This window comes from Macrotis lagotis, chromosome 7 (genome assembly GCF_037893015.1).
Source record: "Macrotis lagotis isolate mMagLag1 chromosome 7, bilby.v1.9.chrom.fasta, whole genome shotgun sequence".
NCBI classification, from domain to species: Eukaryota; Metazoa; Chordata; class Mammalia; order Peramelemorphia; family Peramelidae; genus Macrotis; species Macrotis lagotis.
Window position 1 is genome coordinate 189,525,103 of NC_133664.1, and position 12,778 is coordinate 189,537,880.

The 12,778-nt window shown below is 31.3% G+C and overlaps 1 protein-coding gene across 1 annotated transcript in view; it reads left to right on the forward strand.

The window, feature by feature from the left end:
* Positions 1-12,778, forward strand: part of ST8SIA1 (ST8 alpha-N-acetyl-neuraminide alpha-2,8-sialyltransferase 1) — a 118,461-nt gene that overhangs the window by 16,841 nt on the left and 88,842 nt on the right. Inside the window, exon 2 of the mRNA XM_074194288.1 lies at positions 8,072-8,216. Coding sequence (XP_074050389.1) covers positions 8,072-8,216 — 145 coding nt within the window. The remainder of the gene's footprint in view (positions 1-8,071; positions 8,217-12,778) is intronic.

A 12,778-nucleotide genomic window follows, 5' to 3' on the forward strand; every position in this document is an offset into this window, starting at 1 on the left:
TATGGATAATGAATGATTTCTTGAATGAATCACTATAGTTCATTCAACAAGAGTTGTTCAAAATTTTCAATTAATGTTAATTAATAAAATTGATCTATAGCTCTTCTTTGATGCTTTCATCCTTCCCTGGTTTAGGTATTAGGACTATATCTGCCTCATAAAAATGTTTTTGGTAGAGTGATTCCTTTACCAAAAAAGAGAAAGATTGTTTCACCAATTGTAAAATGGGTGAATTGGCCAACTCTCCATGTGGTGCTAAGTCCATGTCTCTAGGCTTCTTTTCTTTAAAATGGCTCATCTTCAAAGTGTTATCAAGCTTTTCAATTTTGCCATCTATAAAACAGGCATGGGGGGAGAGAGAATTAAATGGCTTCTAAAAGTACATTTTTGAGTTAAAAAGAGAAAGATTTCAATAATATTTAATTTTATTTTATTTGATCAAAATTCACTTTTTCATATGTACAGTCCAGATCCCTTTCCTCCCCACACCTGAGATTACAAGAAAAACAAAATCCATTATAAATATGTAGAGTCAAACAAAACAAATTCCTAGATTGGCTATGTACATAAATTTTTATGTCTTCCTTCATTCTAAGTTTTTCTTGTCTCTGTCAGGAATTGAGTAATCTGTTTCATCATTAGTCTTCTGGAGTCATGATTGGTCATTATGTTTATAAGATTTAGCATAATAGTATTTCATCATATTTACATACCATAACTTGTATATTCATTTTTAAAATTTTTGTCAGCCCCTGTCCTATTCTTTGCTACATCAAAAAGAACTATAAATATTTGAAAGAATGCACTAATGGTTTAATATAAGGAAAACTATTAATATAATTGATTATATTAAGAACTAAAATGACAAAAATCATGAGATATCAATATATGCAGAAAAACATTTTGACAAAACACAACTATCATTTCTATTAAAAGCATTCAAAAGCATAAGTATCAGTGGATTTTCCCTTAAAATGATAGGGAGTATCTATCTAAAACCATCATTAAGCATTATTTGTTTTCTTAACAGTTTAAATGTTACCTTATTTTCAATTACATATAAAGAATAATTTGTAACATTCTTTTTTTAAACAAGATTTTGACTTTCAGTTTTTTCCCTCTCTTTCCCCTTTCTCTTCCCTGAGACAATGGACAATTCAATAGAGAGTATATATGTGCAATAATGTAAAACATATATCCATAAAAATCATGTTGTGAAAAAAGAAACAGAACAAAAGGAAAATACTATGAAAAAAATAAAGGAAGTGAACATAGTATGGATAAGTATTATTTGTAAAGGGGATAAGCTAGAAGCCTTCATATAAGATCAGGAATGAAACAAGGATGCTCATTATCACCAATATTATTCAACATTATATTGGAATTACTAACAGAAGCAGTAAGAGAAGAAAAAGATATCAAAAGAATTGGAAAGGGGAATGAGGAAATAATACTATTTGTCTTTGCAAACAATATGATGGTATACTTGGAAAATCTTAAGAGTTTCTGCTTAAAAGTTAGAACAATGAAAATTTTTAGCAAATTTAACAAGTAAATTTAGCAAAGTAACAGGATGTAAAATAAATTCACTTAAATAATTAGCATTTCTATATATTACAAAGAAAACCTTGCAAAAAGAGTTAGCAAGAGATACCTCATTTTATATAACTGTCTGTTAAATAAAATACCTGGGAGAACCTGCCAAGACAAACACAGTAACTACATGAACATAATTATAAAATACTTATTTTTTAGTTTTTGCAAGGCAATAGGGTTAAGTGGCTTGCCCAAGGCCACACGGCTAAGTAATTATTAAGTGTCTGAGGCCGGATTTGAACTCAGGTACTCCTGACTCCAAGGCCAGTGCTCTATCCACTGTGACCTCCAAGGCCAGTGCTCTATCCACTGTGACACCTAGCTGCCCCTATAAAAGACTTTTAATACAAGTAGCCATATTTAAATAATTGGAGAAATATTAATTTTTATGAGTGGGCTGACCAATATAATAAAAATAACAATTCTCCCTAATCTACATATTCAATGCTATCCCAATTAAGCAACCAACAATTATTTTGTTAAGCTAGAAAAAAAAATAAAATTCATTTGAATTTTGCTTCTTCCATTTGGAAGAACAAAAGATTAAGAATATCAAAGGAATTAATGAAAAAATAAAGGGAAGTTTTCACAGTACCAGATCTTAAAATATATTATATGGTAATAGTTATGAAAACTGTCTTGTACTATATCTGTTCTGAAACAGTGGATCAGTGGAATAGAGTAGACATACAATATAATTATAGTAATCCTGTGTATGATAAATATAAAGATATAAATTTTGGGGAAAGAATACTGTTTGATAAAAAATTGTTTGGGAAAGCTGGAAAACATTATGGCAGAAATTGGATATAGATCATTATATTACACCTTTAATCAGGATAAGGTTAAAATGGATACAAGACCTAGGTATAAAGGGAGATATCATAAAGAGATTAAAAGAACATTGAAACACATTACCTTTCAGGATTATGGATAGAAGGCAAATTTATGGACTAACGAGAGAGTAAAATGGATAATTTTGGTAATATTAAATTAAGATGATTTCATACGAATAAAACCAATGTAGCCAAGATTAGAAGGAAAGCAGAAAATTGGGAAAACATTTTCATAGATTTTTTCAAATAAAGGTCTTATACTTCCAACACATAGACAATTTTGTAAAATTCATAAAATATGAGTCATTTGCCAATTGATAAATGATCAAAGGATAAGAATAAGCAGTTGTTCTTTTCTTTTTAAGAATGATCATTTATTTACCCCAATTACATGTTATAAAATTTCAAAAATATAATTTAATATTTTAATTTTCCCAATTATATGTAAAAACAATTTTAACATTACCAACTGTTTTCTAAAATTTTTTGACTTCCAAATTCTCTCCCTACCTCCCCTAGTCTCTGATTGAGAAGGCAAAATATTTGACAGTTTTATATCTCTATCTCTATCTCTATCTATCTCTATCTCTATCATCTCTATCTCTATCTCTATCTCTATCTCTATCTCTATCTCTATCTCTCTCTCTCTCTCTCTCTATCTCTATGTATCTATCTCTATCTCTATATCTCTAGCTTTAGCTCTATCTCTATCTATCTCTATCTCTATCTCTATCATCTCTATCTCTATCTCTATCTCTATCTGTAGCTATATGCAGTCATGCAAAACACATTTTCCATATAAGTCTGTGGAAGAAAATACAGCCCCAAGAAAAATAAATAAAAAGTATCTTTGACTGGTATTCAGGCTCTGCCAGTTCTTTCTTTAGTAAGGAATTGCCTTGGATTTTAATATTTCCTAGATAATTTCTTTTTTATTTTAGGTTTCCTTTTTGCAAGGCAAATGGGGTTAAGTGGCTTGCCCAAGGCCACACAGCTAGGTAATTATTAAGTGTCTGAGACCGGATTTGAACCCAGGTACACCTGACTCCAGGGCCAGTGCTTTATCTACTGTGCCACCTAGCCGCCCCCCTAGATAATTCCTTAAAAGATGATGTCTATTTTTTTTATAATGACTTTCAGGTGGTCCAATAATTCTTAAATTATTTCTCTTGGATTTATTTTTCAGGTCAGTTGGTTTTTCAATGAGAAATTTCCCATTTCGTTCTGTTTTTTCATTCTTTTGATTTTTGTTTCATTGTTTCTTGATGTCTTATAAAGTCTTTAACTTATACTTGCCCAGTTCTAACTTTTAGGGAATTATTTCCTTCCATGAATTTTTGTAACACCATTTCCATTTGGAGTTCTAATCTTTAGGATTTCGTTTCTTATTCAAATTTTTTATGTATCTTTTTCCATTTGACCAATTCTGATTTTCAAGGGATTCTTCCCTTCATTTAATTTTTGTGCTTTTTTGCCATTTAGCCTAATTATGTTTTTTAAGTGATTATTTTCTTCAGTATTTTTTGTGCCTCCTTTCCTAAGCAATTTGCTCTTTTTTTCATGATGTTCTTGCAACACTCTCCTTTGTTTTCTGAATTTTTCCTCTACCTCTTTTATTTGTTCATAACCTGAGATCAATTCATATCTTTCTTCGAGGTTTTGTATGCAGGAATCTTGACTTTGTTGTTTTCTTCTATGTGTTTGATCAGAATTTTTTTCTGATGTTTGCTCATTTTTCCAGTTCGTATCTTGACTTTTTTTTTTTTTTTTAGTTTTTGCAAGGCAATAGTGTTAAGTGGCTTTCCCGAGGCCACACAGCTAGGTAATTATTAAGTGTCTGAGGCCGGATTTGAATTCAGGTACTCCTGACTCCAGGGCCAGTGCTCTATCCACTGGACCACCTAGCTGCCCCTTTTATCTTGAATTTTAACTCTAGTTAAAATAAGGCTCTCCTTCTTCACTTAAGAGGGTACTGTCCGAAGCTTCAGGTTTTTTGTGTTATCTTCTCCATCCCCAGTGGCAAACAATCTATAGATTATCTATAGGATATACATGTGCAATAATGTAAAACATGTATATTCGTCTTTTTGAGCTAGATTTGAACAAAAAAGAAAGTGAAAAACATCATTCCTCTCAGTTTGTATTCAGACAATATCACTTCTTTCCTCTGGAGATAGCATGTTTCCAAATAAATCATTTGGGATTATCTTGGATAATGTATTGCTGAGAATAGCTGATTATTCACAGTTGATTATCATACAATATTGCTGTCACTGTGAATGCTATTATTCTGGTTCTGCTCAGTTAATTTTGCACCAGTTTCTGTAAGTCTTTCCAGAATTTTCTGAAGTCATCCTGCTTGTCATTTCTTATAGCACAGTAATATTTCATCACAATCATATACCACAAGTTGTTCATCTATTCCCAGCATCCCTTCAATTTCCATTTTTTTGGTGGCAAAGAAATGTAAATTAGGGGATGTTTATCAATTGGAAGGTTGCTAAACAAGTTATAGTATATGATTGTAATGGAATACTACTATGCTGTAAGAAATGATGAGGTGGTTGACTTTAGAAAAACATGGAAGAACTTGCATGAAATAATGAAAAGTGAAATGAATATCATAGTATATAGCATATTAGAATTAATAATTCTAATAAGATTAGATATGGATGAAAATCAACTTCAAAAGTAAAATTTAGGGCAGCAGGGTCAGATAGTTTGAAAATGATCTGGGGTTCTTTTTTTTTATTTAGATTTTTTGGCAAGGCAGACGGGGTTAAGTGGCTTGCCCAAGGCCACACAGCTAGGCAATTATTAAGTGTCTGAGACTGGATTTGAACCCAGGTACCTGACTCCAGGGCCTGTGCTTTATCCACTGTGCCACCTAGCTGCTCCTGGGGTTCTTTTTGAATCCATATATACCAAGATTGATATGAATTGGGAGGGAAATGTGACTAGCAAAAGAAATAATGTAAACCTGTACTGCATAAAGAGAGACTTAACTTCAAGGAATAAAGTTATCATAGTTAAACTCTATTTTGTCCTATTAGAATATATCAGACCAATATCATTTCTGAACACTGCAGTTTACAAAAGGCATTGTTTAAACCAGATAGAATTTCAAAGGAGCTTGAATCCATGCCATATGAAGACAGGTAGAAGGAATCTGTTACGTTAAGGTTGGACAGAAGAGAAGATCTGGAGGGATATGATAGCTCTTTTCAAGTATCTAAAGTGCTATTATTATGTGGAATAATGATTAGGTTTGTATTTTTTGACTTCAGAGGGCAGAACCAGGAGCAGTAAGTAAAAGAGGTAAATTTAGGCTTTTATCAGGTGAATTTTTCTAACAATTAGAGCCATCCAAAAATAGAATAGGCTGCTTCAGGGGTCAGCGGATTCTTTCTGGAGGTGTTTAAGCAGAGAATAGATGGTCACTTCATGAGTATATTATAAAGGATTTGTTTCTGTTTATGGATGTAAGATACTAGATGGCTGCCGAGGTCCAGTACAACTAAAATTCTATGATATTATAAGTTTAAGCTTTTTATTATTTTTGTCCTTTTGCTTCTTAATTTATATTTTATCTAGTTATATAATTCTTTTATTGAATTTTAAAACCACTGAGATTATTTTCATTATTTCAACCTCTCCTCTCCTATAATATTATTGTACATATGTACATGTGTACATATACCACTGTACTTGTTTTGGTGGTAAATGCCTAATACTAGCAACATGGGGACAAAGATTTCATTCTCCTTAGTACCTTTTTGACTATGATTCCAAATTGTTTTCCAGAATAATTAAATCAATTTATGACTCTACCAACAGTGCATTTATTGTCCTTTCACAATCCCTTCAACAATGTTTTTTTATCATCTTTGCCAGTCTTATGATTATGAGGTGAGACTTCAGAGTCATTTCAATGTTCATTTCTTTGATTTTTAGTGATTTGGAGCAATGTTTTTTCATGTGGTAGTGATGGAGGTGTTTAAAAGTTTGCATTTCTGAATTTTAGAACTGTTCTATTATATCCTTTAACCCATTTTCAATGGGAGGATAGTTATTATATTTTTGTTAATGATTCTTTACATATTTGCTTCTCAAACTAATCCTATCTTAAATGAAATTAGCCATGATTTCCAGAAGGAAAAAAGTTGTACTCTTTTGTATTTAAAGACATCCAGAACATGTCACATTCATTTTTAGGCAACATTCTTTAGGCACTATTTTTAAGCTGGAAAGTTCCCAAAAGAAAGTTATTGACCAGTGAAGACCAGATCTTTCTAAATGAGGACCATTTGAAGGAAACAGGAATGGTTAATCTTGAAAAGGGAACAATTGGGTAGGATGTGATAGTTTTTTGTTTTTGTTTTGTTTATTTTGTTTTAAGAACATCGTAGGAAATAAGAACTAGACTTGTTTGGTTTGGCTCCAAGCAGTGTTTGATAACTTCATAGAAATTTTTTGCTTGATGTAATATTTCACAATAATCACCAAAAGTGGAATGAGCTATCTCAGATACTCCCTGTAGTAGCAGTAGAACTAAATATTTCTCTTCTTCTTGCCCCATTGGAGTTTTTCTATCAAGACTGAAGGACTCTTAGCTGTTCTTTAAAGAGGCATCTTCTTTAGGTACATCTAGGAGGCTTGGAGTGCATCTCAACTCTGTGATTTTGTGATCAAGTAAATAGGGGTCTTGTTACTTCACTATGGTATTCATGGCCTTTTGAAGCTCATAAGAATCACACTGATTATAACTTTATTACAGTTTTTAAAATTATTAAGTTTCATAAAGTCTTAAACTACATTTTCTTAGAAGGTTCTAAATTATTTCTGTCTGGTATATTGTATGTATGTTGTATTAAGTGCCCTCTTTCTTCTACATAACAATTTTAAAACACAATATAACTTCACTCTTATGAGCAAATAGCCTTTTTAGTGGAAGGGAGAAAATAGATATAAAAGTGGATGTTGGATGACAGGAAGAAATGATAGATGAGCCAATTAGAGGTAATAAAAGGATGGCGCAAGAAGATGAAAGCAATTTACTGAGTTTGGTGAAATTTAATCATTCTTATGTCCTAGTCCTATAACTAGTTTTTTTTTAATATTATATAGAACCATCATGTTCTTAAAGATACAAATCAAGCGTAAGTGAAGTATAATAGAAAATGTTCCTGACTAGTACTCCTTAGAACTCTGATCTAGTCTGACTAATAATTAGCCATACACAAAGTATTTAATCTATTCTGGTTCCTTATTTCCTTATTTGTACAATGAAGTATTCAGTTCACATGATATAATTTCTATTATAGTACTAAATTCTATAATCTGTGATTCCGTGGTTCAGTTTAACTCAATTATACAACTATTAATTGAGCATCTATCTAACTACTAAACATTGTACGTAGTGTTGAGCGTGCAAAACAAAATTGAAGCATTTCTGCATTCGAGGTAGTTTGCATTTTATTGTGATTCCAGTTTTTGAGATGATTTAATAATCCTCATCCAATATATTAGACACTAGAGTCTCTGAAAGCTAATATTTTTGTAAGAAAATTTAGTTTTTGTAGTTCTGATATCAAACATGATTAACATGCTTTCAATTTTCTCTTTGTCTTTTCTATCAGGAAAGAAATGGAACAATGCTGTGACCCAGCCAATCTCTTTGCTATGACTAAACAAAATTCCCCTATGGGGAAGAGCATGTGGTATGATGGAGAATTATTGTACTCTTTCACCATTGACAATTCAACTTACTCCCTCCTCCCCCAGGTGAGTATTTATTGGTTTAATATTTTTAATCACTTCACATTTCTCTATATTTGACAATAATAATTAATTTGGACTGGATAGTAGATTCATTAAATTATTTGTTTTATATCTTTTCATGTACATTCTTTACATTCTTTCTTCAATCAGCGAAGTTAATATCAGCCAGCATTTATGTTCTTACTATGTATAGTACAGAAGAAATAAAGGTTAAATACAACAAGATCTCTACCCTCTTTAAGTAAACAAGACATATAATATATACTTCTGTAACAAAGGCATGGAAGAAGGACAACTTAGAGTACATGCAGTTTGACTAGACTGTATATGGATCGAATAGAAGTGATTACATGCTTCTGTGGTGTGTTAGAAAAAAATTCTGTATTTAGTGTCAGAGGACTGTGTGTGTGTGTGTGTGTGTGTGTGTGTGTGTGTGTGTGTTCAGATGTGCGTTTTATCAGGGTTTGAAGAAAAATATTTCACATATAATAGATTTGTTTTGACCACTAACCTTGTTTATGAGTTACTTTTGAGCCATTTTAATCATGATATCTAGGATAATCCAAGGTTATATTTGCTAGTTAGAAAAATTTCAAAACCTTTGAGTAATCAAAGTTCAAATTTGACAGTCCAATTTATCAAATATAATTTTTTTTAATTAAAAAAGAATCCACTTTCTCCTCAGTAATTGCTCATAGTTTCTCTCTACAAAACTCCACGTATCATTGGATTAAATAAATATTAGATATTAAATATATAATTTATTTATTGCTGAATCAACAATTACAAAGTATTTGCACTTAAGTTGGGAGGAAAAATCTCAGTCAGAGAGCCATCACTGCAACTTCAAATCACTTTTCTTCACTTCTAAAAGCACAGTCCCACACAATTTAATTTGTTTAGGATAAAAAAAAGCTTTTACAAATATTAATAGTCAAGTGAAGCAAATTACCTCATTTGTCATGTCCAAAAATGTATTCTTTATCTTCATTTCAAATCTATCACCTCTGGCAGGAGGTAGGAAGTTTGCCTTTTTTTTTTGTAATGATGTCATTATATATATTTTTTTCTCCTGGTTGTACTCATTCATTTTTGAAACAATCAAAAAAAGTCTGCCCTTTTTCCTCTAAAATTGCCTTTAATAATTTCTTTCAGTGCAGTAATATTTGATCACAGTCATATTCCATACTTTGTTAAAGCATTCTCTAATAGGTGAGGCATGCCCTTAATTTCCAGCTTCTTCTTGCTACCTCAAAAAAAAAAAGAGATATAATGCAATTATTTTTTAAATGTTTGGGTTCTTCTCCTCTTTCCTTGATTTATGAGGATATGTGTTTCCCTCTTTGTTCTGTTTGGGTAGATGCATATTAGTGGTATCTCTAAAGAAATATACTAAAGAAAGACTTGGGGTACATAATTACAAATGGCTTTCCAGAAAGACTGGGTCAATTCATATTTCAGTTACATCAGTGGCATCTATTTTCTTTCAGTCTTTCCATTTGTCATTTTCTATTTTGGGGGTTATTTTTGCCATTCTGCTGGAGGAGTTCCAATACTCTTAATGGTCTTGCCCACTGTTCATAAAATTTCCTTTATAATTTTGCTTCATAAGATAAGTTGACAGTTCTCCCATGAAAATTTTTCTTCTTTTTCTCTGCTTCTCCATAGTTTTTCTTCAACTACCTCTTTGAACTCCTTAGTTTTTCAAAAGCTGCCACATCTACTCATGAAATCCTAAAAATTCCATTTGGTTCTTAAATTATAATAACAATAGATACAGCTTTTGTGGAAAAGTAATTTGAAATTTGTCCTTGAGTTAGAAAAATTGGGGTCATCTCAGAATCATCACTGATGATAATTAATTCATATTTGAGTCAAAGAAAGAGGAAAAGACTGATATATCTATATCTATTTATGTATGTATTTATTTATATATAAACAAATATTTTTATCAGTTCTTTTTATAGTATCAAAAACTAGAAGCTAAGGGGAGATGTAAAGTGATAGTTATAATAATATAGGTAAATGGAATGTTAATACATCTATAATACATCAAAAAGAACAAAATAACATTATACATAATTCAGCAATGAATTACTTTTACATGAATGAGTAACCTTTTCTTCTGAGAAACATAATTTAACCAATATTTAAAGTTTCAGTGTTTCCGATTCATTAATGGTCTATTGATTTTTCTACATATACAATTAAATTAGTCAATGTTATAGAATTGAGGTTCTAGGAAAGAAAACTATTGACTCTGGGTTCCGGCATTTCTTTTTTTGTTTGCATTCAGTTTCTCCTCAGTCCTAGGCAAAGTTTTGAAATTTCTCTGCACATTGTTTGTTTTACTTGAAGCAGCTTCCCTTACAGGAGTTTTCTATGCAACTTGGAAATCAAGTTGGGCTTTGGTATCTTAAGATGCTGATTCTATGGCACAGTTTTGTTGTGAGCATCTTTTAATAGTCCTTTTGTATCAAACCCATGGATTATTCCATTTCTTAAAACCATAGACCTTTGGGCCACCTCACCTTCTGATTTTTCTTCATCCTAGAAATCTTATTTAAAATATCTCATTTAAATTTTTATACCTGATTTTAAAACTTCTTTAATTTTTGATTCACTAAATTTTAAACCTTTATCCAGAACTCTGTCACTTTGTTTCGATTTTTGATAACAAAATTGGGCCTTTATATCACTTTTCTCTCAATGCTGGTTCTTAGAATAATAGTGTGCTTCACATCAATTGCACTTCTCTCACTTGCACTTGAAGTATTTATAACCATTGAGTTCATATTTAAACAGGGTCTACTTCTCTGATTATCTCATTTTAGAAATTGTTTATTTTATCATTAAATTTTTTTTTGAGTTACAAATTCTCTTTCTCCCTTGTTCCATCCCCTACCACTGAGAGGGCAAGCAATGTGATATCAATTATGCATGTTGTAATCACGTAAAGTATATTTCCAGATTAGCCACATAGTTAAAAAAACCCAAGAAATCTGTACTCAGAGTTCATCAGTTCTTTCTCTGGTGTGGATAGCATTTTTTTGAAATGAGTTCTCTGTAACTGTCTTGGATCATTGTTTTGACAGTGCAGTTAAAAGTCACAGTTGATCATCATTACAATATTGCTATTACTATATATAATGATCTATTGGTTCTGTTGATTTTCTTTCGCATGACTTCATATTTTTCCCCATGTTTTTCTGAAACCATATCCCTTGTCATTTTTTTAGAGCAAAATACTACTACAGTACAATGATAAGCTACAACTTGTTTTGCCATTCTCTAATTGATGAGAATCCCCTCACCCTAACCCTAATTTCCAATTCTTTGCCACCACAAAAAGAGCTGCTATAATTTTTTTTTTTGTACATATGGATCCTTATAGTATTTCTAGGTCAAAGGATATGCACAGTTCTATAGCCATTTGGACATAATTTTTAATTGTTCTCTATGATGGTTGGACTAATTCATTGTTACACTAGCAGCACATAGTTGTTTTGATTTTCATTTATCTAAGCAATTAGAGATTTAGAGCATTTTTTATATGCCTATTTGTTTTGATTTCTTTTGAAAACTACTTGTTCATGTCCTTGATCATTTATTAATTAGGAAATGGCTTGTTATTTTTATGAATTTGACTCAGTTCCTTATATCTCAAATATTTTAAATTATTTTTACTTTATCATTTAGTATTTTTGCTATTCAGTCATTCCAGTTATATCTAACTGCTTGTGACCTCATTTGAGGTTTTCTTGGCAAAAATACTAGAGTGGTTTGCCATTTCCTTCCTTAACTCATTTTACAGATGAGAAAAATGAAGCAAACTGAATTAAGTGATTTGCCTAGGAACTTAACAGCTGGTTACCATGTGAGGTTTGGTTGAAATCAGGAAGATAAGTATTCCTCACTTCAGATCTGGTACTTTATCCATTATATCACCCAGCTTCCCTTTAATATATTTATTTATAAATATTATTTATTTTTAATCAACTGTATTTCTCAAATGTAGTTTACTTATAGATGAGAAATGAGGCTTTTATCAGAGAAACTTCAATTTTTTTTGTATTAGTTCATTGTCTTTGGTTTTGCAAAATGTAGCTTTCCTGATTATTTCTTTAACTTACATCTATTTTTTTTGTTTTGTCTTAGATCATGATTGCTATTCCTGCCTTTTTTTAAAAAAGAAACTTCAGCTGCCGCATATTAGATTTTGCTCAGGCACTTTATTTTAACTGTTAAAATACGTCTGTTTCATACATCTCTCTTGTAAACAAAATACTGTTTGAGTATGATTTGTAATCTGTTCTATTTTATGGGTGAACTTATCCCATTCACTATCATAATTATTATTATATTGTATTTCCCTCCATCCAGTTTTCCTTGTTAAGCCTTCTCTTTTCATCTTGTTCTTTTTCAAAAGTCTATTTTACTTTTGACCACCACTGCCTCCCTTAATCTTTTCTCTTATCATTTCTTACCCTCCCCCACACCCCCCCGTCATCCTCTTCCCCTCCTATTTTCTTATTGGGTAAGTAGATTTCTATAACCAAAGGAAT